This window comes from Triticum urartu, chromosome 4A (genome assembly GCF_056163025.1).
Source record: "Triticum urartu cultivar PI428250 chromosome 4A, HENAU_Tu73, whole genome shotgun sequence".
NCBI lineage: Eukaryota > Viridiplantae > Streptophyta > Magnoliopsida > Poales > Poaceae > Triticum > Triticum urartu.
In genome coordinates this window covers 503,924,879-503,952,784 of record NC_141876.1, presented here as the reverse complement: position 1 = coordinate 503,952,784, position 27,906 = coordinate 503,924,879, and the positions used below count along the sequence as shown (strand labels likewise).

Genomic DNA, 27,906 nt, shown 5'->3' with positions numbered 1-27,906 from the left:
ACTAACAACGAAGACCCACCACATCACCTACCCATGGCACACCCGTGCTGGAGGTGGTGTACACCAGCGAGCCTAGGACTGTGGAGCGAGTCACCGCCAATACGAGCAATGTCTCCAGGAGGAGAGGAAAAAGTTCGTTGGACTCGACCTCGAGTACACCCATTCGAGCAGTTACAAACGACAAGGGGTCACCATCGTGTAACTCGCAATGCGTGAGCATATCCTCGTGTACCACTACTGCGGGTCCAAGTGGTGCCAACCGTTGGATCAATTCCTACAACGCAAATCGATAACTTTCGCTAGCATGGACATGAGGGGCGACAAGATCATGTTTTCCCATGCATGGAAAACGGTTCTAGACGAACAACATGTCGACATCCAAGATAAATTGTGTATCAAAGGTGATGAAGAAAGGGACTCCATGGGTGACCTTCAGCGGTCATCATCGACCCTTCGTACAAGAACATGAAGAAATCATTCCCAAGGGACAAGCACCAGTAGTAGGAGTGGAAGCCGCTTTCCCCGTTGCACCTCGAGTATGCAGCAAAAGATTGGTACATTAGCTACGAGTTCTACTGTAGGATCCTAATCATTAAGGACAGGATTGTGGGAATGACTCCTCTCTCGTAAGAACAAACACGAGGGATCTTCGAGTGGCTGGAAGCGCCGGAAGGGAAACAGTGGGTGGTGAATTGCAAAAACTTGGATGTATACATTCAACTAGTAGTATGTTCATTTAGATTGAGCGAAACATATGTTCTAACTATGATTGTAGTAGGTCAAAGATGTCATGTGTTGTTGCAAGAACTTGGGTGCTGATACGTCTCTGTCGTATCTCCTTTTCCAAACACTTTTGCTTTTGTTTTAGACTCTAATTCGGATGATTTGAATGAAACTAACCCGGACTGACGATGTTTTAAACAGAACCACCATGATGTTATTTTTGTACAAAAATATAAGTTCACGGATTTTGACGAAACATTTTGTTCATTTTTTTATGGAATATATATAAGATACTGGAACGAAGATCCATTGGAGGGGGCCACTTGTTGCCCACAAGGAAACATGGCGCAAACACCCCCGGGGCGTGCCTTGTTACCTTGTGGGGCCCATGTGGTGCCACTGGCCCTAATTCCAGCACTATAAATTCCGTTTCTTCGAGAGAAAAATAAGAGAAGTCTCATCACGTTTTATGATACAGTGCAGCCGCCACCTCCTGTTCTTCATCGGGAGGGGTGATCTGGAGTCCGTTCGGGGCTCCGGAGAGAGGGATTCGTCGTCATTATCATCACCAATCCTTGTTCATCATCAATTTCATGATGCTCAGCACCGGGAGTGAGTAATTCCTTTATGGGCTTGCTGGACGGTGGAGTTGGATAAGATTTGTCATGTAATCGAGTCAATTTGTTAGGGTTTGATCCCTAGTATCCACTGTTTTCTGAGATTGGTGTTGCTATGACTTTGCTATGCTTAATGCTTGTCACTGGGGCTCGAGTGTCATGATTTCAGATTTGAATCATCTATTTTTTTCATAAATATATTTGAGTTATTGATTGTATCTGTTAGTTGTATGCACCTGTTATTGTTCTGATCTGTAGGCCCCAAAGTGACAATAGTTGGGATACTCTTCGGAGATGACTGTAATCTGAGAAGTTCATATATTCACAATATGTTAATGCTTTGTTCCGGTTCTCTAGCCTTAATATTTTTTATTTTTCTTATGGATACCGCTGCCACGCAATGATAGGAATATAATATGAATTTGAGGTTTTTAATTTCAGATATTCAGATGTGGAATGCATTTTTTTAAATCGTGTCCATCCGTGTACACGCCCGGGCGCTTTCACTGGGGTTGCAAGTCCGGCCGTAGATGCTCCGAGGACACCGTGCCGATCGGAACGCCAGAGGCCGGAAAGAAAGGCGAGATGGGCGCCAAAACACCCGGATGCAGCATGCAGCTGAGCAACGAGGAGACAAAGCTGCATGCGGCCACGCGGTCGAAGTTTTCAAAAGCATTGTTGTCAAATTTCTTAGAAGTCCGTCGATTAATTCGTAAACTGTACTGAACAGCAAAAGTTCATGCATATAAACGCACTCCTTCGTCGCTACGACATCACGGGCCTTAGGTACGTACTCCTACGTGCACGTATACGTACGTACGATCGACGCGCCAACGTGAGAGTTGTACATGCATGCATGGACGCCGCGCGCCGCCCCTAGAGTCCTAACCCTGCTCCTCTCCTCAGGGCCTCGCAGGCCACCGCCGAGCCGCCGTGGCCGCCGTCACCGCCGGCGGCGACGCCCATGGGCACCATGCCGAACGAGCGCTGGCGGCACGCGTGGCCGAACGAGCGCTGGCGGCACGCGTGGCACGTGACCTGCGCCAGCAGCCGCGCGGCATGGTCACGCAGCGCGCACGCCTTCTCCAGCTCGCCCCGGGCCCGCTGCCGCGCGCGCCGCGCCTCCTCCAGCGCGGCCCGCGCCCGCTCGGCGTCCGCGGCGGCCTTCTCCTGCATGGCACGCATCATCTCTTCCCTCCCGTCGTCGGCGCCGGACACGCCGTCCGAGGACGCGACTGGGCCGATGGAGAGCTCCAGCTTCGTCGTCGCGTGGGGCTCGTGGGAGGCGGAGAATACGGCGGGCGTGGCGTTCACCGGCGCCTTGGTAGTTACCGGGAGGAGCTGGAGCTCCGGCGGCGGCGTCGACGGCACCCCCGGAGCCGGATGCCTGATAACGACAGGCCGGAGCACCGGGAGCGCCGACGGCACGGCCCCCGCCTCGCCGCGCATCCGGCCGGAGTTGCACGCGTCCTGGTGCTCGATGAAGCTCTCCACCCTGCAACACGAGTAGATCATTAGCACTCAGCACTAACCAACACGACACGCCCATAATCTGCCCCGTCGCCGTCACGGGCATCGTACGCGTGTATATATGTCGCGGGAGATCGAGTACGTACGTACGAACGTACGTGAGTTCGTGCCATGATTCGTGACGTTAGGTGCGTCGTATGCATGCATGATTGCCCGCCCTGCCGCGCGATCGGTCGGTCGATGGCGCCCATACGGCATTTCGGCGTTTGCGTGGAGCGAAAGCGACCACACGGCATGTACCGATCGACCAGACGGACAAGGAGATGGATAGATCGACGGGTGCCATCCAATCGGTCCAACAAGATACTGGTGGCGGTCTGGTGGAAACGTGTACCGACGGCCCCTCCGAGATGCATCGATCACTTCAGTTCTGGCCGGGACCAAATGGCGGTGCGATCGACCCATCGAGGTCGATGTGCGTGCACTGTGCAGTGAACACTGCACTGCCACATGGAGCCAGCCAGCCACGGCACACCAAAGGGGCCACGCCATGAACTAGCTTGAACACGACTCTTGATCGAGCTGCACGCAATATACAGCTCGTTCCTCTAAAAGCCCAAAATTTTCTTCAAAAAAATGTAAAAAAGTTTATAGCTCCGGGAGAGGAGATTAACGTGCATGGGTGCCCGCCCGGCCGTTACATCTATCTTACCCGGTCGGTGACAACTGACAAGAGTGTGACTGCCAAGTGCCAATTATTAAAGTGTAGGTAGCCCAGTGCCGTTGTTTTTTATGCGGCTAGAGCATGCACATGGGCTCCTGTCCTGGCGCCCGTGTCCGACCGTGTGGCGGGCGAGACGAGCGATCGAGAGTGGCGCGCGCGCGCTCCCTTGTACTTTGGTGGATCAGGCGGGGTCCGAGGAACGGGGCAGCTTGTCTCTACCTGGCTAACTACTAGCTAGCCTGCCTAGTGCTCGCTGCTGTGGCCAGCTCCCCTGCTGCATGGATCGCTACCCGTATGCACAGTGGTTCCTCTGTTCAACGATACGTGACATCTAGGGCTTCCACTCGCTATCCAGAGTCACCATCTTTGACTGATATTATTCATATAGTGGGTAATGTTAATGGACTTTTTTTTTAATAAAATGATATTGTGAAAGCATTTCAAGGAAGTGTCATATTTCGACATGACAATTTATCTAAACTGTGCATATGGTATATTTTATTTTTCCTTAGAGACTACTGTTTTTTGATAATTACTCCCTCCGTTGACAAATATAAGATGCTCTACTTATTTTATTCATTCAGATGTGTATAAACAAATTATGTACTATGTTTGTTCACTCGTTGCAGTTCGTATGTAGTCTATATTCAAAGCGTCTTATATTTGTATGCGGAGGGAGTAGTATTAGATATGAGATGCCTTTAGATTTTCTAAAACTATCTGACAAGGTATTGTGCCATTAGCTAGCCAGTGCACGCATGCGACTGGTTAACCTTTCTAATTTTTGCGGGGTTAATTAACCATGCAGCTAGTAACCCATTACATGCATGAATAACCTTGTGACTGCTAATGATACCTACTGTAATATTCTACTTATGTCGTTTGCATAATCTCGCACACCCATGCAGCAACAGTGTTAAGCGAGTGGTAACATAATTAGGACGGTTAGGTGCTTCTTTGAGTTGAGTTTACGGGAGCTATAAGCTAGCGCCTAGCACTGTTCTCTTTGAGGACTGAGGAGACAGTTTTTGGTCGATGTGCGGTCGCTTTCCCGTTGGAATTTTCGGTCCTACCGCGATCCGCCACCGAAATGATCATACGCCAGCATCCTAGTTTTTTTTTTAATTTCTCGCCTTTTTTCTTCCATGGACACATGGATACTATGGAACCCACTCGACCTGGATATATGCCATCAGTTTCAGGTCCCAGTCCGCGTCCGTACGAAAAAACTCCACTTAGTAGCTACTAAAAATTGTGGTCAGCTAGCTAGCTTGCTAAACTATGGATCGATCAAACTCTAGTTAATTCATGTCGGCTGGCTACACTTGTAGTTGTATCTCTTTAATCTTTCTTTTGATTTGATGACCGAGTGGAAACTCGTTAAAATTCTGAACTAACACGAAAGCTTTTGTCTTATCTCCACCCACCCATGGATCGACCGATCTCCATGGCTCTACTTCTCCCACAAAGACATGCTATATAATCAAGCCCTTTCGTGTTCAGGTATATGATAACTCTAGTTCGTTCTCGTGAGAGAAGTACGATCGACGTACGTCCCGAACCGGTGCATGATCTGATGCATGAGGCATAAACAACGGTGGCCGGTAGCGGCGTCGATGGTACGTACCGGGAGAAGACGCGGCCGCAGTCGCAGGAGTGGCCGCGGGTGCCGCAGGTCTTGAGGTGGGCCTTGTAGTCGGACTGGACGGCGTAGCCCTTGGCGCAGCGGGCGCAGACCCACTGCCGCCGCCCGCCGTGCTTGCGCCGGAAGTGCTTCTTGATCCCCACCAGGTCGCCCAGCGCGTGGGCCGGGTCGTGGTGCAGGCAGCTCGGCTCGGGGCACACGAACACGCGCTTCCGCGGCACCGTCGTCGCGCCGGCCCCTCCCGCCGTGCCCGCGCCGCCGTCCTCCCCCGCCGACGGCGCCGGAGCCCGCTTCACCAGCCGCCAGGGAACCTTGTGCCGCCGCCGGTGCATCTGGAGGTTCTGCTCCCGCTGGAACCCCTGCCCGCAGATCTCGCACACGTACCGGTCCGACTCCAGCAGCGTCCTCGGCGTTAGCGCCACCACCTCCGCATCAGGGTCTAGATAATAATGTACCAAATGCACATATGCACGTACGTAAGTGCCAGCCAGTGAATCCACGGCGCACTAACCAAGTGCATGCTGATCGATCCACATACAACGTTATGATCCACGTACGTACCTGGCGTGCCGGGAGGGCGCCTCTTGCGCTTGGCGGGGGAGGGCTGGTCGGTGGCCGGGGGAGGCGGCGCCAGCGGCGGCGGCGGCGGCGGCGGCTGCTGCTGGGAGGAGGGGGAGGACGAGGAGGTGGAGGAGGAGGCCAACATTTGGTGGTGGCTCTTGACCAGTGCCATAAGTGTTGGGGGCTTTCTCCTTCTTCTTCTTTTAAGGGCTAACCTTACTAGCTACGCACGTACCCTTGCACACAACCGGCTACGTCGCCTCGCCTTGGCCTCGGCCTTTGGCTTGCCTCCTTTCCCTCTTCTCTTTTTGCTCCTTAGTGGGATAGGGGTGCCAACGGAGGCTTTATGGGGTGGAAAGGTGAAGGTGCATTGTGCTTGTGTTGTAGAAAGGCTTGGGGCATGAGGGGATCATATATAGCTAGGGATGGGAGGGGAGGAGGAAGGGAGTGAGGGTGAAAAAAAGGGCTTTGTCTATATCTCTTTGCTTGCTTTTGTGCTTGCTGCATCGGTGCGTGGGTGTGGCTCCCTTTCTTTGAAGGGGGAATGTGTCTCATATACTCATTGGATGGGCAGCTTTTATCAAGGCTTTGTTTGTTTGTTTTGGTGGTTTTTAAAGATGGGATCATGTGACTAGTCTCCCCCTGCCAATCTCATGGACACAATTAATGGGATACATGCTTGCTTAGCTGCTTGATTGAAAAGATCACCTCTTTAATTGCATGTGTTTGTGTACATGTTGCTGAAGTACTCCTGCTATCAACTCTTTCTCTCTCTCTCTCTCCTTCCACAGACAGGAGTTAGGCAGGGAGATGGGACTTCACTCTATCATGCAGTCTTTATTATATAGTAGATACAGTATATGGAAATATATGTCCATGGGAAAAAAGGACCCTCTAATGCACAATTGTTAAGAATTTTATATAATTTCATGTAACCATCCACATTTCTCGCCCTCACTCTCAATTACACCCTACGCTAGAGTGCCAGCAACACTCGGCAAAGGCCCAAATACACTCGGCAAAACCTTTACTGAGAATTGTTCTCGGCAAAGACCGCCCGGTGTACACCTCTCAGTCAAACTGAACTTTGCCGAGAACCAACCGCCGGGTACTCAGCAAACCGTTTGCCGAGAGCCAAACTGTGTGTCTCGACAAAATAAAGCGACTTCGCGATAGCTGTTCCACCATGTCCTTGCCGAGAGCATACACTCGGCAAAGTGGTACACGTTGCCGAGAGGCTCTCTCAACCCTAATTGTTACCAAGGGTAGACTGAGATCAACTTGCTTCCACTAGGAGCTTAACGCTTTCTCGCCGTCGTATTCGAAGCCACCAGGGTATACTGTTAGGATGGTGTGGCTGAATTTTTTTAGGCTAGTTGCTAGGAAAAAAATGGAGCGCCTATCACTCTGGCATTTGAAAACCTTTTTTTTGCACCATCACTTTTTTGAGGATCACTAGATTACGATCCAATGGCCAGAAATAGAGCATTGTTCATCTTCAACCTAACCTTCTTCTTCCTCCCGTGAAACGGTTGGCCTGCTTCGTCCCATCCTCTTGGCATCAGCACCAGAGGTTGGCAGCGCTCCCCATATGCCTTGGCACACTGCGCTCCTCTCAACCTCTCCCACCGCCATGATAGCCACCGCCATGACCATCCAGCTAATTAAGGTCCATCCTCCCCCGATCCGCAACAACTCTGGCACCTCCCTCCCCACCCGCACTTGTCAAGTTTCAGCCCGCCGGCTATCGTCGGCTTCCCTCATCCTCAACTCGCCCTTGATGATTCACAAGTATAGAGGATCAATCATAGTCCTTTCGATAAGTAAGAGTGTCGAACCCAACGAGGAGCAGAAGGAAATGATAAGCAGTTTTCAGTAAGGTATTCTCTGCAAGCACTGAAAATAGCGGTAACAGATAGTTTGATAGTAAGGCAATTCGTAACAAGTAACATGTAGCAATAGCAACAAAGGTGCAGCAAGGTGGACCAATCATTTTTATAGCAAAGGACAAGCCGGAACGTTCTTTTATAATAAGCAAAGCGTTCTCGGGGACACATGGGAATTATCATCTATTTACTTTCATCTTGTTTATTTGATTCACGTTAGCTAGTTTGATAATTTGGTATGTGGGTGGATCGATACTTGGGTGTTGTTCTTACTTGAACAAGCCTCCCACTAATGATTACCCCCTCTCGCAAGCATCCACAACTACGAAAGAAGAATTAAGATAAATCTAGCTATAGTATGAAACATATGAATCCAAATAAGCATGTTACAGAATAACATATAAACTAGGGTTTAAACTTCTATCACTCTAGCAACCTATCATCTACTTATTACTCCACAATGCCTTCCCTTAGGCCAAAGTATGATGAAGTGTCATATAGTCGACGTTTACATGACAGCACTAAAGGAAGCAACAACATACATATCATAAAAAATCGAACGAATACCAAATTCACATGATTACTTATAACAAGACTTCTCCCGTGTCCTCAAGAGCAAAAGTAACTACTCATATATAAATCATATTCATGTTCAAAATTAGAGGGGTATTGAATATCATTAAGGATTTGAACTTATAATCTAGGAGGTGCCCAAGGGGGGGGGTGCGCCAGCCCTAGGAGATCCAATCTCCTAGGGGGCGGCGGCCAGGGGAGGTTTCCCTCCCCCCCAAGGCACCTAGGAGGTGCCTTCCCTCCTTGGGACTCTTCCTTAGGGTTCCCCTTTCACCCTAGGCGCATGGGCCCTAGGGGAAGTGGCGCCCCAGCCCACTTTGGGCTGGATCCCTTCTCACTTCAGCCCATGGGACCCTCCGGGATAGGTGGCCCCACCCGGTGGGCCCCCGGGACCCTTCCGGTGGTCCCGGTACAATACCGATGACCCCGAAACTTGTCCCGATGGCCGAAATAGGACTTCCTATATATAAATCTTTACCTCCGGACCATTCCGGAACTCCTCGTGACGTCCGGGATCTCATCCGGGACTCCAAACAACATTCGGTAACCACATACAAGCTTCCTTTATAACCCTAGCGTCATCGAACCTTAAGTGTGTAGACCCTACGGGTTCGGGAGACATGCAGACATGACCGAGACGTTCTCCGGTCAATAACCAACAGCGGGATCTGGATACCCATGTTGGATCCCACATGTTCCACGATGATCTCATCGGATGAACCACGATGTCAAGGACTTAATCAATCCCGTATACAATTCCCTTTGTCTATCGGTACGATACTTGCCCGAGATTCGATTATCGGTATCCCGATACCTTGTTCAATCTCGTTACCGGCAAGTCTCTTTACTCGTTCCGTAACACATCATCCCGTGATCAACTCCTTGATCACATTGTGCACATTATGATGATGTCCTACCGAGTGGGCCCAGAGATACCTCTCCGTTTACACGGAGTGACAAATCCCAGTCTCGATTCATGCCAACCCAACAGACACTTTCGGAGATACCTGTAGTGTACCTTTATAGCCACCCAGTTACGTTGTGACGTTTGGCACACCCAAAGCACTCCTACGGTATCCGGGAGTTGCACAATCTCATGGTCTAAGGAAACGATACTTGACATTAGAAAAGCTTTAGCATACGAACTACACGATCTTTGTGCTAGGCTTAGGATTGGGTCTTGTCCATCACATCATTCTCCTAATGATGTGATCCCGTTATCAACGACATCCAATGTCCATGGTCAGGAAACCGTAACCATCTATTGATCAACGAGCTAGTCAACTAGAGGCTTACTAGGGACATGGTGTTGTCTATGTATCCACACATGTATCTGAGTTTCCTATCAATACAATTCTAGCATGGATAATAAACGATTATCATGAACAAGGAAATATAATAATAACTTATTTATTATTGCCTCTAGGGCATATTTCCAACAGTCTCCCACTTGCACTAGAGTCAATAATCTAGTTCACATCGCCATGTGATTAACACTCACAGGTCACATCGCCATGTGACCAGCATCCAAAGAGTTTACTAGAGTCAATAATCTAGTTCACATCACTATGTGATTAACACTCAATGAGTTCTGGGTTTGATCATGTTGCTTGTGGGAGAGGTTTTAGTCAACGGGTCTGAACTTTTCAGATCCGTGTGTACTTCGCAAATTTCTATGTCATCTTGTAGATGCAACTACTACGCTACATTTGGAGCCATTCCAAATAACTGTTCTACTTGGAGCTATTCTAAAATGTTGCTCCATTATACGTATCCGGTATCTCTACTCGGAGCTATCCGGATAGGTGTTAAGCTTGCATCGACGTAACCCTTTACGACGAACTCTTTTACCACGTCCATAATCGAGAAAATTCCTTAGTCCACTAGTTACTAAGGATAACTTTGACCGCTGTCATGTGATCCATTCTTAGATCACTCTTGTACCCCTTGACTGACTCATGGCAAGGCACATTTCAGGTGCGGTACACAGCATAGCATACTGTAGAGCCTATGTCTAAAGCATAGGGGACGACCTTTCGTCCTTTCTCTCTATTCTGCCGTGGTCAAGCTTTAAGTCTTAACTTCATACCTTACAACTCAGGCAAGAACTCCTTCTTTGACTGATCCATCTTGAACACCTTCAAGATCATATCAAGGTATGTGCTCATTTGAAAGTACTTTTAAGCGTTTTGATCTATCCTTATAGATCTTGATGCTCAATGTTCAAGTAGCTTAATCCAGGCTTTCCATTGAAAACACTTTCCAAATAACCCTATATGCTTTCCAGAAATTCTACGTCATTTCTGATCAACAATATGTCAACATATACTTATCAGAAATTCTATAGTGCTCCCACTCACTTCTTTGGAAATACAAGTTTCTCATAAACTTTGTATAAACCCAAAATCTTTGATCATCATCAAAGCATACATTCCAACTCCGAGATGCTTACTCCAGTCCTTACAAGGATTGCTGGAGCTTTGCATACTTATTAGCATCTTTCAGGATTGACAAAAACCTTCCGGTTGTATCATATACAACCTTTCCTCAAGAAAATCGTCGAGGAAACAATGTTTTGACATCCTATCTGCAAGATTTCATAAATAATGCAGTAATCGCTAATATAATTCCAAAAGACTCTTAGCATCGCTACGAGTGAGAAAGTCTCATCGTAGTCAACTCCTTGAACTTGTCGGAAAACATCTTAACGACAAGTCGAGATTTCTTAATGGTGACATTTACCGTCATTGTCCGTCTTCCTTTTAAAATCCATCTGCACTCAACAGCCTCACGACCATCGAGCTGTTCTGTCAAAGTCTACACTTTGTTTTCATACATGGATCCTCTCTCGGATTTTATGGCCTCGAGCCATTTATCGAAATCCGGGCCCACCATCGCTTCTCCATAGCTCGTAGGTTCATTGTTGTCTAGTAACATGACTTCCAAGACAGGATTACGTACCATTCTGAAGTAGTACGCATCCTTGTCATCCCACGAGGTTTGGTAGTGACTTGATCTGAAGTTTCATGATCACTATCATAAGCTTCCACTTCAATTGGTGTAGGTGCCACAGGAACAACTTCCTGTGCCCTGCCACACACTAGTTGAAGAGACGGTTCAATAACCTCATCAAGTCTCCACCATCCTCCCACTCAATTCTTTCGAGAGAAACTTTTCCTCGAGAAAGGATCCGATTCCAGAAACAATCCCTTATTGCTTTCGGATCTGAGACAGGAGGTATACCCAACTGTTTTGGGTGTCCTATGAAGATGCATTTATCCGCTTTGGGTTCGAGCTTATCAACCTGAAACTTTTTCACATAAGCGTCGCAGCCCCAAACTTTTAAGAAATGACAGCTTAGGTTTCTCTAAACCATAGTTCATACAGTGTCATCTCATCGGAATTACGTGGTGCCCTATTTAAAGTGAATGTGGTTGTCTCTAATGCCTAACCCATAAACTATCGTGGTAATTCGATAAGAGACATCATGGTATGCATCATATCCAATAGGGTGCAGTTATGATGTTCGGACACACCATCACACTATGGTGTTCCAGGCTGTATTAGTTGTGAAACAATTTCCACAATGTCTTAATTCTGTGCCAAACTCGTGATTCAGATATTCATCTCTATGATCATATCATAGATATTTTATCCTCTTGTCACGACGATCTTTCAACTTCACCCTGAAATTACTTGAACCTTTCAATAATTCAGACACGTGATTCATCAAGTAAATATACTCAACATCTACTCAAATCATCTGTGAAGTAAGAACATAACGATATTCACTACATGCCTCAGCACTCATTGGACTGCACACATCAAAATGTATTACTTCCAACAAGTTGCTTTCTAGTTCCATTTTACTGAAACCGAGGCTTTCAGTCATCTTGCCCATGTGGTATGTTTTGCATGTCTCAAGTGATTCAAAATAAAGTGAGTCCAAACGGTCCATTTTCATGGAGTTTCTTCATGCATATACACCAATAGACATGGTTCGCATGTCTTAAACCTTTCAAAAACGAGTGAGCCCAAAGATCCATCAACATGGAGCTTCTTCATGCGTTTTATACCGATATGACTCAAGTAGCAGTGCCACAAGTAAGTGGTACTATCATTACTATCTTTTGGCATGAACATGTGTATCACTACGATCGAGATTCAATAAACCATTCATTTCAGGTGTAAGACCATTTGAAGGTATTATTCAAATAAACAGAGTAACCATTATTCTCCTTAAATGAATAACCGTATTGCGATAGACATAATCCAATCATGTCTATGCTCAACGCAAACACCAATCTCGATGGTAGAGGGAGCGTGCGATGCATGATCATATCAACATTGGAAACACTTCCAACACATATCATCAGCTCACCTTTAGCTAGTCTCTGTTTATTCCGTAGCTTTTATTTCGAGTTACTAACACTTAGCAACCGAACCGGTATCTAATACCCTGGTGCTACTAGGAGTACTAGTAAAGTACACATCAACACAATGTATATCCAATATACTTCTATCGACCTTGCCAGCCTTCTCATCTGCCAAGTATCTAGGGTAATTCTGCTCCAGTGGCTGTTCCCCTTATTACAGAAGCACTCAGTCTCGGGTTTGGGTTCAACCTTGGGTTTCTTCACTAGAGCAGCAGCTGATTTGCCGTTTCATGAAGTATCCCTTCTTGCCCTTGCCCTTCTTGAAACTAGTGGTTTCACTAACCATCAACAATTGATGCTCCTTCTTGATTTCTACTTTCGTGTCAAACATCGCGAATATCTCAAGGATCATCATATATGTCCCTGATATATTATAGTTCATCACGAAGCTCAAGCAGCTTGGTGGTAATGACTTCGGAGAACCATCACTATTTCATCTGGAAGATCAACTCCCACTCGATTCAAGCGATTGTTGTACTCAGAAAATCTGAGCACAAGCTCAACAATTGAGCTTTTCTCCTTAGTTTGTAGGCTAAGAAAATCGTCGGAGGTCTTATACCTCTTGACGTGGGCACTAGCCTGAAATCCCAATTTCAGCCCTCGAAACATCTCATATGTTTCGCGACGTTTAAAAACCGTCTTCGGTGCCTCAACTCTAAACCGTTTAACTGAACTATCACGTAGTTATCAAAATGTGTATATCAGATGTTCGCAACATCCACAAACAACGTTCGAGGTTCAGCACACTGAGCGGTGCATTAAGGACATAAGCCTTCTAAGAAGCAATGAGGACAATCCTCAGTTTACGGACCTAGTCCGCATAATTGCTACTATCAACTTTCAACTAATTTTTCTCTAGGAACATAACTAAACAGTAGAACTAAAGCGCGAGCTACGACATAATTTGCAAAATCCTTTTGACTATGTTCAGGATAATTAAGTTCATCTTATGAACTCCCACTCAGATAGACATCCCTCTAGTCATCTAAGTGATTACATGATCCGAGCCAACTAGGCCGTGTCCGATCATCACGTGAGACGGACTAGTCAACGTCGGTGAACATCTTTATGTTGATCGTATCTTCTATACGACTCATGCTCGACCTTTCGGTCTTCTGTGTTCCGAGGCCATGTCTGTACATGCTAGGCTCGTCAAGTTAACCCTAAGTGTTTTGCATGTGTAAAACTGTCTTACACCCGTTGTATGTGAACGTAAGGATCTATCACACCCGATCATCACGGCGTGCTTCAAAACGACGAACTGTAGCAACGGTGCACAGTTAGGGGAGAACACTTCTTGAAATTTTAATGAGGGATCATCTTATTTACTAGCGTCGTTCTAAGCAAATAAGATGTATAAACATGATAAACATCACATGCAATCAAATAGTGACATGATATGGCCATCATCACTTTGCTCCTTTTGATCTCCATCTTCGGGGCTCCATGATCATCATCGTCACCAGCATGACACCATGATCTCCATCATCGTGTCTTCTTGAAGTTGCCACATCATCGACATGCAAGTCGTGATTCCCTTGACAAGAACATGATCAATCTCATACATCACATATATCATTCATCACATCCTTTGGCCATATCACATCACATAGCATACCCTGCAAAAACAAGTTAGACGTCCTCTAATTGTTGTTTGCATGTTTTACGTGGCTGCTATGGGTTTCTAGCAAGAACGTTTCTTACCTACGCAAAAACCACAACGTGATATGCCAATTGCTATTTACCCTTCATAAGGACCCTTTTCATCGAATCCGATCCGACTAAAGTGGGAGAGACAGACACCCGCTAGCCACCTTATGCAACTAGTGCATGTCACTCGGTGGAACCAGTCTCACGTAAGAGTACGTGTAAGGTCGGTCCGGGCCGCTTCATCCCACGATGCCACCGAATCAAGATAAGACTAGTAACGGCAAGCATATTGAACAAAATCAACGCCCACAACTACTTTGTGTTCTACTCATGCATAGAAACTACGCATAGACCTAGCTCATGATGCCACTGTTGGGGAACGTAGCATAAATTCAAAATTTTCCTACGTGTCACCAAGATCTATCTATGGAGTCATCTAGCAACGAGGGAGGAGTGGATCTACATACCCTTGTAGATCGCGCGCGGAAGCGTTCAAGAGAACGGGGTTGATGGAGTCGTACTCGTCGTGATCCAAATCACCGATGATCCTAGCGCCGAACGGACGGCACCTCCGCGTTCAACACACGTACGGAGCGGAGACGTCTCCCACGCCTTGATCCAGCAAGGAGGAGGGAGAGATTGATGGAGATCCAACAGCACGACGGCGTGGTGGAAGTAGCGGGATTCCAACAGGGCTTCGCTAAGCGCTGCGGGAGGAGGGAGATGTGTCACGGGAGGGAGAGGGAGGCGCCAGGCCTTAGGTATGGTTGCTCCTCCTTTTCCCCACTATATATAGGGCCAAGGGAGAGGGGGGAGGCACAGCCCTTGCCCCTTCCTCCAAGGAAGGGTGCGGCCAAGGGGTGTGTCAAGAGGCCCTCCTACCCCCACTATATATAGGGAGCCCAAGGGGGGGGGTGCGCCAGCCCTAGGAGATCCAATCTCCTAGGGGGCGGCGGCCAGGGGAGGTTTCCCTCCCCCCAAGGCACCTAGGAGGTGCCTTCCCTCCTTGGGACTCTTCCTTAGGGTTCCCCTTTCACCCTAGGCGCATGGGCCCTAGGGGAAGTGGCGCCCCAACCCACTTTGGGCTGGATCCCTTCTCACTTCAGCCCATGGGACCCTCCAGGATAGGTGGCCCCACCCGGTGGGCCCCCGGGACCCTTCCGGTGGTCCCGGTACAATACCGATGACCCCGAAACTTGTCCCGATGGCCGAAATAGGACTTCCTATATATAAATCTTTACCTCCGGACCATTCCGGAACTCCTCGTGACGTCCGGGATCTCATCCGGGACTCCGAACAACATTCGGTAACCACATACAAGCTTCCTTTATAACCCTAGCGTCATCGAACCTTAAGTGTGTAGACCCTACGGGTTCGGGAGACATGCAGACATGACCGAGACGTTCTCCGGTCAATAACCAACAGCGGGATCTGGATACCCATGTTGGCTCCCACATGTTCCACGATGATCTCATCGGATGAACCACGATGTCAAGGACTTAATCAATCCCGTATACAATTCCCTTTGTCTATCGGTACGATACTTGCCCGAGATTCGATCGTCGGTATCCCGATACCTTGTTCAATCTCGTTACCGGCAAGTCTCTTTACTCGTTCCGTAACACATCATCCCGTGATCAACTCCTTGATCACATTATGCACATTATGATGATGTCCTACCGAGTGGGCCCAGAGATACCTCTCCGTTTATACAGAGTGACAAATCCCAGTCTCGATTCGTGCCAACCCAACAGACACTTTCGGAGATACCTGTAGTGTACCTTTATAGCCACCCAGTTACGTTGTGACGTTTGGCACACCCAAAGCACTCCTACGGTATCCGGGAGTTGCACAATCTCATGGTCTAAGGAAACGATACTTGACATTAGAAAAGCTTTAGCATACGAACTACACGATCTTTGTGCTAGGCTTAGGATTGGGTCTTGTCCATCACATCATTCTCCTAATGATGTGATCCCGTTATCAACGACATCCAATGTCCATGGTCAGGAAACCGTAACCATCTATTGATCAACGAGCTAGTCAACTAGAGGCTTACTAGGGACATGGTGTTGTCTATGTATCCACACATGTATCTGAGTTTCCTATCAATACAATTCTAGCATGGATAATAAACGATTATCATGAACAAGGAAATATAATAATAACTTATTTATTATTGCCTCTAGGGCATATTTCCAACACTCACAACGCCATCGCCTTTAGCCTCGCGCTTCGCAGAAAGTCACTGGCGCAAAGAAAAATCTTAGGTACCTGATGTTTAGCAAATGTGCAAAAAAAAGAACCCACTTGTTCGTGCCACCCTTGGATTTATGTAGCTCCACAGTAACCCTGGCACGAAGCACCTACTTCTTCTCCTTATATGCCTCCTCCACGGTCTTCAATGGTCCATAAGAACCACCCCCACGATGATGATACCGACTTGACCACATTGTCGCTTCCTACATTGTTGGACGCTACCCTTGCTCCCTACTCTGCTCCTACATCATCTATACACCGTGTGTAGACTCGCTTTCCAGCATCGCTTGTCGGGTTTCTTCCTTTATCACAACATTTCGAAAGGGGATATCCTCGGGCCTTGGGCTTACATGGCCATGCACTAATCCTAGCCCATCTCTACGACATCCAAGAACCTCCTTCTTCTCCTTATCTACCCTCCTTCGCGGCCTTCATTGATCCGTTGGAACCACCCCCACAACGTTGATACCAACCTGACCACATTTTCGCCTCCAGCATTGTCGGCCACCACCCTTGCTTCCTACTCTCCGTCGTACATCATTCATGCATGGTGTGTAGACTCACCATCTAGCACATGCCACCAGGTTTCTTCCTTTATCACAACATTCAAAAAGGGGATATCCCCCACCCTTGCATCTATCGATGCACACATATGAAATAATCTCAACAGATAGATTCATGTCATTGCTCTAAACCGTATTGACTCTGTCAAATATGGGGATACCTCCCCCCCCCCCCCTCCCTTTCCCGATAACTGGGAACCCAAACCCGGTCCAATGTCACATTCTTCTATTGACCGGGAGAAACAAAGAAGCATGCCGAGGGAGCGAATAGGGTGTAAAATGAAGTTCTTCTAGAAATCTCGTGTCTGTTCAATATATTGACCGCTCTTCTCCATCAAGGAATGATAAACTCTTGTACAACAACATATCATGGATATCCATATGCTCTTACTTAAAAAGAAAAAGAATGCCCTCTTTTCTTTGTATCTGCGTGCATCAGGTACACACGGTTGTTGGTGCCTTGCTGACCCGGCTACTAAAGCCAGTTCTGCCAATCATAAACTATGCAGGAACAGCTCACCCCATGCCACTGTAGTGATTGCTTTGCTGAAAAAATGCCTCACTGTTCTAGTGAGCAATGGGTGGGATGATGTGGGGGAAGATTCTTCACACATGCAAGCGATTGTCTTTGCCCCCGGCCAAGTGCATGCCCTGATCCCTATCTACGACCCCCCTTTCCCCCTCACTAAACTAACGGCGGCAATGAGATGGCATTGACATCTTTATCCCCCCAACAACTAATAAAGTTTATTTGTCTCTTGGCTTTCGACTTTCTGCTGAGATGGTGGCCGCATGTGTAGCTCATTAACAATCCGGAGTAAGTTGCACACACATGTCTTTGTTAACCGATCGATCCGGCTGGTCCTAGCTTTCCTACATCGGTTCATAAGTGTATTGTCCTTTTTGCGAGGCTGTGGCACGCATAGATTCGAAGGAGGGGAAAGCCGGCATCTTTCGGAGATGAAACTAAGCCATGGACCGGCCCGGCGAACAATCCATCTTCTTTTCCTTTCAGCAGAATTTTGGTTCTTGCTTTTGGATTTTGAAACTAGCGACACTAGTTGTACTTTGTGAACTGTATGATAGGGTAGTAGTTAGTAGTATAAGCAGATTTTCATGATATAAAACATGCTTGTAGATGGTAGCTAGGGCTTAGATATTGAAGAGTTTTTAGTACTTGCTCTTTATGTTTGATTGGTCAATGCTTATTACAATTATTAAGAATGTCAAAGGCTTTTAAAAAACGGCATGGACAAAATTCATATTGCTGGTTTTAAGATTTCCCATGGCCATCCTCTCTTGCATGCATGAATACAAAATATAAATCATGTATAATCAAATGAGGGAAAGGGAAGGACAAATTCATGAATGAATTAGGTGGCTGGCCTCCCTTCCACATGCACGCACGTTGGAGGAATAAAATTTTGTTATATGCTGCGCCTATTTTGTATTGCCCCATGCATCTTGTTCGCCCTGGCTGGTAAGCACTAGCTAGCGGTAAGCACGCAGCATCATCAGTTAGTACTACTGCTGCCGTATATTAACAAGCGACTTTATGCATGGCGTAATCTTATTGCTTTTTACATATTTTTATGGGTCCTTTTATTAACTCAAAATGTAGCATCAAACAGGGAGCAACACCACACCTCTGAATACCTACAATACAAACAACCAAACACCAACAGACTGACAAAAGAAAATAAAAAAACTGACATATTGACAACCGTAGAGTCATATAGGACCAACACTATATCTATGCTGCATTGCTTTTTATATGTAGCAACACAATACAAAAGGCATTTGGAGGGTTTGCTAAGAATACATTATTTCCGTGTACAGCGGGCGGCACCTTTGTCCCTGCCCGTTCGCCTGTTTCATCATTTGGGTCTCTTGATGCAAATGCAACATGCACGCTCGCTCGCCAAAGTGTGCAAAGGTGGAGCGCTACTTTTATCTCTGGGTTGCGCTCAGTTATCTCCATCATCATGGCGCTGCTAGCTCTCGTGCCGGTGTGTGTGCGCGTGTGTACACGCATGTACATCTACACGCGCGGCGTCCGGCTTGCTCTTGCTCGTGCTCCCGAATCCCAACCAGGTTACCAGCATGAACTAGTGCCTACATGGCCATGTGTGTCAATCTGTAATTGTACTCCTGCGCTTTTGCAGAGTCCATGGCGTGCAGGAGAAAGAAGGTTTTCACTGTGTGTGCACTGGAGCTTGCCGGTATCGCGTGTGACATTTTCAGTCAACTTGGCAAGCTAGCTAGCTAGGAGGTCATATTTCAGAATCTCTTTCTCCTAGTATTTTTTTTAGGCAGTGGAACCAGCTAGAACTCCTGTCAACGAATCATAAGGTGCGCACAAGCAAAAGAAAAACAAATCTTTCCGTTCGATTTTTCATACTTTTTTCCCAATCTAATATGAACATGTCGGCATATTCCGGGCCTGAAGATGTGAGAGCATCTTTTACCGGTAGTAGGAACCTGCCGATTACGAGTTCCAGGGCCTTTCACCGCGGTCAGTGGACGAAATCAAATCACCAGGAATTCCTCTCCGGTCCATCACGCAGGCACAAATTTTGAACCTTTCAGTCGCCCATCCATCCGTCTATCCATCCGTCCATCGATCCCATGCTAAGGTAGTAGAGAGATAGCAAGATGCCGTAACTTTTCTCTGCGAGTACGTAACGTATACAGTGCATTCAGACAGACTCTCCATCCATCTATCCCCAGGCAGGCGGAGGCAGGCAGCCCGGCTTTCGCTCCGGCCGATGCAATCATGCAGCTCCCTGAAATGACCTATCAGCCCGAACGGCGCGCAATCCTTCACTGGCACTGCTAGTCAGAGGCACATCAAGCCTGCTCCCTCTAGCCATCTCATCTCATCTCTTCTCGCTCCGGGGGAAAAACATTCTCTACTCGCATCCTGCGCGCTTCTTGGGCGCCGAAACCAATCGAGACCCCCGCTGAAAACCGAGGCTCATGGACAGAGGTGGACGACGACGACGACGACGAAAAAGCCTGGCTGAAACATGCGGTGCAATCAGGCCTATGCCGCTGCGGTCACCGGACGCCAGGCCGGCCAGGGCAAGGCTGCCTCCTGCCTCCTGCAGTCCTGCACTGACTGCGTTCTGCAGCGACTGTGCACGCAGGGAAAGAGAGAGATGTGCGCGCGTGTCTGGTACAAGGTGGTGCATTGGAGCTTTTGCTCAGGGGAACGCGGTGAAAAAAGAAGGGAAAGCAGCGGCTGTTGCTGGTAACCACGCTCGCGATGATTATACCCGCTCGCCTGGCGCAGTGCCGCAGTGGGGAGCGGGGGAAAAGAGAGGAGGCGGTGTTCATCAGAGTCGGTGCCGTTTCCTGCAGCGCATCATTCTGCCTTTCGGGTCTTTTTCACTGTCTACTATCTCGCTCCATTCATGCTGTTGCGGTGTGATTTTCTGATGAACTGCGAGGATGCATGGTCAATGGGCTTGGTTTTCAGATAACACTGTGTCACTGTTCTTAGTGTCTACTATATGCAACAGAGACTGTAGCTGCATGGTGTTGATCGCTAACTGGTTCCTGTAGCCGTATATGGTGTTGAAGTTGAGGAGATCCATGCAGGGTGGTGGTAATTGTGTCAGTTTGGACGGTTGCAGAAGAATGCCATCTTGAGCTTCATGTTGAGCGAGTATATAATACGATTGAATTGGCTAATTCTTTTTGAAAGTGCCGCTAAAATATCAATGTCCACTTGGAACCTGGAGTTTCGGCTAAGATCAGTTCTAATTTACATCCCTGCACAGTGTGGCCATATCCCTTAGCCGTCACCTCGGATCAACTAGCTACCCACAGCCACACGTCCAGTTTCTTCTTCGATTCAGTGCACCGTAAGGTATATGAGGCCCCCTAATCAGCATCTTGCTTTTCTTAAGTTGAAAGTTTTTGGCTAACCCAACTTCAGTAATCCATTCACATTCCATAAATTTGCTTCTATATTTTAATTCTGAGACCATTTGCTACTCATGTAGTTACTTTGATTTTATATAACCACATATGAGTCTTTTTTTAAGAACCAGGCCCACATGTCCTTATCAAGCTTATAGTATTATAACTGCAAAAAACGAATAATTGACATCGATACAGAAATCTAGCTTATAGTAATTTGTCAAGAACAAAGAGGTACTATTGGGCCTGGTCCACAAAGTTGTCCTTTCGGCCCGTTTGAACTTAAGCATGGGCCCCAGAAACGAATCCGATGGTTGCTCATCTCTGAGATGGCAACATGGGTCCACCATTTGCTTCCTTGGACACGTAGATGGGCCTTGCATGGGCCCACTCGTGTTGCGTAAGTCTCAATGATGACTACGAGGCACAGGATACGTGACCCGGGAACTATGATTGTGTTTGTTTTCCATCTATCATGCTGCTTCTCTCTTTGCTGTATACGTCTGGTAATTCCTTCCTAAGCAATAGTGTTGTACTTCATCCGTTCACTTCTATAAGATGTTCTAATTTTTTTTAAAATGGGATGTATATAGACGAGTTTTAGTGTGTGATTGATCACTCATTTTAATTCGTATGTAGTCCATATTGAAATATCCAAAATATCTTATATAAGTGGATGGAGGGAGTACCATATACTGTTACTACATTCATCTACTCGCTCTGCAAAATGAAATTGTAAGTAGTGCGCCAAATATTATTGGTCAAGTCTCGAAAGCGGCTGGCAGCATGGTGACGACACCACCTTGCAAACCCAGATTTTCTTTCCCTACTACATATGATAATAAGATATTTTTTCTGCGAAATCTATATGATAATAAGATAATTCAGTGACATACACCATGTGCTCCTTTCTCTATATAGGGCAAGTAACGATGTATCATATGACGGGAAAGAAATGGCAAAACGTACTTCAATATGGCCAGTAGGAACAGCCCAACAGCAGTGCTATAGCTAGTTCCTAGTTGCATGCCAGTGGCCAAGTGGACGGACAGCCCAAGAGTACACCCATCTAAAAATAGTCCAAAAAATTAATTAGCTACATGGCACTAGGTGTAAACTCATGTTAACCACCACAGTTACAACTACATTGGGCATGACAGTTTGACAAGCACGTAAGCTGGATTTTCAGCGCGCCCACGTCTCATCTGTCGGGTGTCACCTCCCTGTTTAACGCAGCCCCTTGATATGGATCGTTCAATATCCAGATTCGTATGCATGCACGATTAGATTTCTCCTCTGCCATGATTTGGCTATCTGACTATTCATGCACGTATATGCTACATGCATGTAGCAGTTTGCGGCTTGCCATCCGGAGGCTCTTATGCTTGTCGCTACGTACGGCTAACGGAAAGAATATATTCCGATCCGCCGGAGAACAATCGGGATGATAGCTAGCTGGGTCTCTATTTTTCTGTTTCTGATATAAATAATAATCTTAACTTGGCAGCAAGCTTAGCACAATAATATAATCTTCAAGTTGTGTGTATACAACAACACACAAAGTTCACACCACAAGTCGAAAAAAGTCTAAAACAAAAGGAGAAGTGATAAAGGTGGGGGAGCGGAATCAAAGCCTAGGCCACCGTCCCTGCCAATTCTGTCCGACAGTGCGGCTAACGCGAAGACCAAATACGGAGATAATATGTATGTATGAGATTACAAAAATATATTATGCAATTAATAAAAAAAATTGTCTCGACAAATACTGTATGTTTCTGCATAGCCATAATGACCGACAGATCCGTTGTGCCAACCAAGAATGAGCTCTAAGTTTAAAACTAAGACAAAGTAACCAGTTACCAAACATGTTTGGAACACTGCGAGGAGGGTAGATGCTACCTAGATGGTACTCCCTCCGTTTTTTTTAGTTTGCATATAAATTGTGGTCAAAGTCAAGCTTTGTAAAGTTTAACTAAGTTTATATTAAAAACTATCAACAATCAAAATATGAAATCAATATCATCATATGCATCATGAAATGTATTTTCATATTATATAGTTTTAGTATTGTAGATGCTCATATTTTTTATATAAATTTGGTCAAATTTTGTGTAGTTTGACTTCAAATAAATTTTATATGTGGAGTAAAAAAGAAACGGAGGGAGTATACCATACAGATCAAGAGAAATAATAGTAAAAGAAGTGCTTTATCAATTTATCATTTTGATAAAAAAACAATATTTTTACTGCCTTTCCAGTTTCTAATGATAAGATCATCCATTGTATGAAATAAGCTTTGCACACAAAGTTTTCTAACCTAATTAAGTTTCCACGGTTGTCTATTCATATTGGAGCAATCTTTTGTCAAAAACTTATATTGGAGCAAACCAATTAAAGCACAGAAGATACAGTCCTGGATAGATAACCATCTGTAATATTTTCTTTATGATTCTGAGAGCTAACACTGGTTAATTGTAAAAAATTTAGAATTTTTGTAATTTTTTATGTTAATATATAAACAAATACCGTAGAATTGTTCTACGGTTTAGGCTTCAAAAAAAAACTAGCTAGTAGGGTGAACCTAGAAGTGCCCATTATTGTGCAAGCTCTAACAGAACTCAGTAATTTTGCTCATGCCAAATGCTGATGTTGATGGTCATGGTAAAATGCTATTCCACTTAACCAACTTAGCCCAAATTAGGTCAAAGTGGAATGAGACTCTTGGCAGAAAGATATTTAGCACCTTCACAACAGCCGCATGTTTACTCCACATAAATTTGGAGAGGTTTGAATATTTATATATGGTCACTGAGGGTCTCCTAAAGGATAGACTAGATCACTAAATACACCAAGTAGTTCTAAAGAATCAAAATGATCATTTATTAACGGAATTCCAAAAGTTGTGAAATATTCATTTGCATAAGGACTTCAAAACATGTCATATGCTAAACCCGTAATGATAAATAACCGATCTGCAATGAGAATGCTACGAATAACCCATCATGGAAAAAAATGGAGATACTATCAACAAAGAATTTCTCCCATGCTACCAGACGTGTTGAGCTCCTGAAATTTCAGCGTGGGGCATTTCTTAGCCATTTCTTTCTTAAGAATCTTACTTGGAACCATCTTAGTTTTGGAAGTTTCCAAATGAAAGAAATATCACATTGCTTTCATAAGATTGTCCTAGAAATGGAATCTCATCTTTACATTAACCTATGAAATTTCTTTGGGTCCAAAAGAGTCTTGCCAAATGACATCCTTGGTAGTAACCCAAGCCATGTGGTCCCAACAAGGAGATGCTCTTAGGGCATCTCCAGCCGCGCCCCCAACAGGCCCCCCCCCCAGGCCACTTTTTCGGCGCCGGCGTCGAAAAAACGGCCCAGTCGCGCCCCCAGGACGCCGAAAATCGCAGGTTCGGATCTTTTTTCCGCCCGACGGTCACAGGCCGAACCTGGCGCGCTGAGGAGCAGTTGGGGGCTCCGATGCTAGGGAAAAGCACGCCTGGCCCACACTGATAGGGGAAAAGTCAAGGTTTTCTTCCCCCGACTCGCTCGCACCCCCCGCGCCCTCGGCCACCACTAGCTATATCCCGGCGACGGCCGCCGCCCTACTCCAGTAGATAGCCATTCCCCGCCGGAAAATAGCAGCGCTTCGCCGCGGCAGCCCCTCCCACAGCAGCTGGGCGTTTCCGGCCGCCGTTTCCGGCCGCGGAGGCGCGGTTTAACGGCGGGTACACGCCCACCGAGCGCAAGGTGTTCGGCATTTTGCCTGTCTCGGCGATGGACTCGGATGAGGAGGAAGAGCTCGCCGCGCTGCTGGAGGAGGAAGCCGCGGCCGACGTCCAGGAAGAAGAGCATCTCATGGTGCTCGCCGCCCTCGCCCAGCTGCTGGCGAGCAATGAAAAGCCGCGGCGAGGTGGCTCGGCGCCGGGGCGGGTGAAAGCAAAGAACCGGCATCGTCTCCAAGGCTACTGCATGCTCTACTCCGACTACTTCGCCGATGCTCCACTTCATGACAAGAGAACATTTCGGCGCCGTTATCGGATGAGCCGAAAGCTCTTCCTCAAGATTGTGAATTCCATCCGGGAGTTCGACAACTACTTCAAGTGCAAGATGGATTGCATTGGCGCTCTTGGATTCACCTCCATCCAGAAGTGCACGACAGCGATGAGGATGCTTGCATATGGAGCTCCCAGTGATTCACTCGACGACTATGGGCGCATGGCCGAGTCCACCAGCATAGAGTGTTTCTACAAGTTCTGTCGGGCAGTGGTGGCAGTGTTTGGGCCACAATTCTTGAGAACACCCAATGCGGAAGACACTGCTCGAATCCTAGCCCAGAATGCAGCAAGAGGATTTCCTGGGATGCTTGAAAGCATCGACTGCATGCATTGAAAATGGAAGAACTGCCCATTTGGTTGGCAGGGAATGTACAAAGGCGCCAAAGGCGGTTGCAGTGTGGTGCTTGAGGCGGTAGCCACACAGGACCTCTGGATTTGGCACTTCTTCTTTGGTATGCCAGGAACTCACAATGACATCAACGTGCTGCAGTGCTCTCCTGTTTTTGCCAAGCTCGTTGAGGGCCATTCTCCTCCGGTGAACTTCGAGATCAATGGGCACCAATACAATAAGGGGTACTATCTAGCTGACGGCATCTATCCGAGATGGTCGACATTTGTGAAGACGATCTCAAACCCTGTGGCAGGAGGCAAGAACGCCTAGTTTGCGAAGCTTCAGGAGGCTTGCAGGAAGGATGTCGAGCGGGCATTTGGTGTGCTCCAATCTTGATTTGCTGTTGTTCGGTACCCCGCTCAGACCTGGTCCAAAGATCAAATATGGGAGATTATGACTTGCTGTGTCATCTTGCACAACATGATCATCGAGAGCGAGCAAGAAGACCCAGTGTTTGACATTGAACCATACTACAGGCAGGGTCCTCTAGCCGAAGTTGATCACCAGCTACCGGCAACTTGGACTGCCTATCTCAGTATGTGTCAGGAGATCCGAGACCCACAGGTACATCATCAACCGCAGAAAGATCTGATTGAGCACCTATGGAGGCTCAAGGGGGACGCCGTGTGATGAAATACGAGTTTTTATTTGTTGAACTATATAATTTGTATTGAACTATTTGTTGTTGTACTATTTTGTTGAAGTATTTGATTTTTCTGTGATGAAATATGTGATAAAAAATAATTGTGTTGATAATTGAACGCCGAGACACGGCGAAACCACGCCGAATATGAGTCTATTCTCGCCCATATGGGCCCTTTATTCGCCGAAATTGGGCTGCAAAGTGGGCCAATTTCGGCGCTTGGGGGCGACGACTGGGCGCAAAACTGCCCCCAGCGCCGAGTGTATCGCCGGCTCGCCCTCAGGGGACGATTTTTATGCGTCCTGGAGGGCCAACGGCTGGAGATGCCCTTAGACTCAAGATCCTAGATCCCAGACCCCCATGCTCCTCTAGGCCGTATAAGGCATTCCATTTTGTAATGCATTTTTTCTTTTTGGTTATCACATTCTTAGTAAACCCCTGGATCGATAGTTATCCAACTGCCGCTGGATGCGCTATGGAATTTTGAACAATATTATGAATAAAAATTTCACACTGAGAACCTAGCTGTCAAGGCTAAGCCGTAGAAGGACACGTGCTTGCCTTTCTAATTATTCAACAGCTTTTGTTGGCTTTATTCCACACGCTTCATGTCGGCATTGTGTATTTATTGGCGACGCGCTGAAGTCTCCTGATAGTGGAGCTGTAGGTATCCTCTCATAACCAAAGAACTGGATATACTGATTAGAAACATGTTTGATCTCCCCAAAACAGAAAATTGAATTCCCACACAAGTTAATTTTCAGCACAACAGGCTGCTCGGAAGCACAGAGCAATAACTTACGATGTTTGGTCCGTTTTAGATCGTGTTCGATAAAGCGCATTATATCATAAGCGTATCATAAAGTGAAAATGCCATGGTTGACAAAATTGCTAGCACCACATTAATTATGTACTCCCTCCGGTCCTTTTTACTCTGCATATAAGAATTGTCTGAAGTCAAACTCTACAAAGTTTGACTATATTTATATGAAAATATATCAACATCTATCATGATAAAGTTATACAACATGGAACTTTAAGTCATGACGCATCTACTAGTATTGATTTCACATTATGAATGTTGGTATTTTTTTCTATAAAGTTGGTCAAACTTTACGAGGCTTGACTTCAGACAAATCTAATATGCAAACTAAAAAGAACCGGAGGGAGTACTCCTTTTGTTCTCTCGGTGAAACGGCTTAGCTTGGTCCTAGCAAGACATCACAGATCATACACCACAAATCAAGGTTTGTTATTAATTACTCCGAATCAAAGCAAAAGTATATACTTTATGGATCAAGAGGAGCCAATTTTATGTATTGCTGCTAGCTCGCGAGCACTAGTAAAATAAAAAACGTCGGCAGGCAACGCATGCAGCTGCCAAGGAAGCGCTTCAGCGGATTCGTTCGGTCCATCTGATATAATCTGCCGACATACTCACAAACGTGTTAGATAGCGGTAGTACGGAGTACATGATTAGCTAGCTAGAGCCACACGTGAGCGACCAATCTATCGAACGGTGGCCAAAAACCAGGCATACATTTCCAAGAATTAATATTAAAAAAACAGGCAAAACGATCGAGATAGCATAGCAGGTGGAGTAGCAAGTTGTACCTTATCTGCTCGCTTCTCATTCTCTAGCTGCATCTCGACCAAATAACACGTACGATGCTACGTTACGTACTGCATGCACGCCGGCCAAACGGACTCGATCGACCCATTTCGATCAGCCGACGGTCGACAAAGGTGCCACATCCCTTTCCAGCACATTAACC

The 27,906-nt window shown here is 46.6% G+C and overlaps 1 protein-coding gene across 1 annotated transcript; it reads right to left on the bottom strand.

The window, feature by feature from the left end:
• Positions 1 to 2,041: 2,041 nt before the first annotated feature.
• Positions 2,042 to 6,139, bottom strand: LOC125552362 (uncharacterized). Its single transcript, XM_048715876.2, has 3 exons — positions 5,741 to 6,139; positions 5,162 to 5,618; positions 2,042 to 2,835 (listed from the first exon to the last, which is right to left on the bottom strand). Exons 1-3 carry the CDS (start codon positions 5,910 to 5,912, stop codon positions 2,217 to 2,219), a joined length of 1,248 nt encoding a protein of 415 aa, XP_048571833.2. The 5' UTR covers positions 5,913 to 6,139; the 3' UTR covers positions 2,042 to 2,216.
• Positions 6,140 to 27,906: the final 21,767 nt, after the last annotated feature.

What these genes read in the sequence shown, in the direction of transcription:
- LOC125552362 (XM_048715876.2), bottom strand. Translation starts at nt 5,912, where the DNA reads ATGGCACTGGTCAAGAGCCACCACCAAATGTTGGCCTCCTCCTCCACC. An exon ending in GCGCCCTCCCGGCACGCCAG is followed by an intron (nt 5,619 to 5,740) that starts GTACGTACGTGG and finishes ATTATTATCTAG; the next exon opens with ACCCTGATGCGGAGGTGGTG. An exon ending in TGCGGCCGCGTCTTCTCCCG is followed by an intron (nt 2,836 to 5,161) that starts GTACGTACCATC and finishes CTCGTGTTGCAG; the next exon opens with GGTGGAGAGCTTCATCGAGC.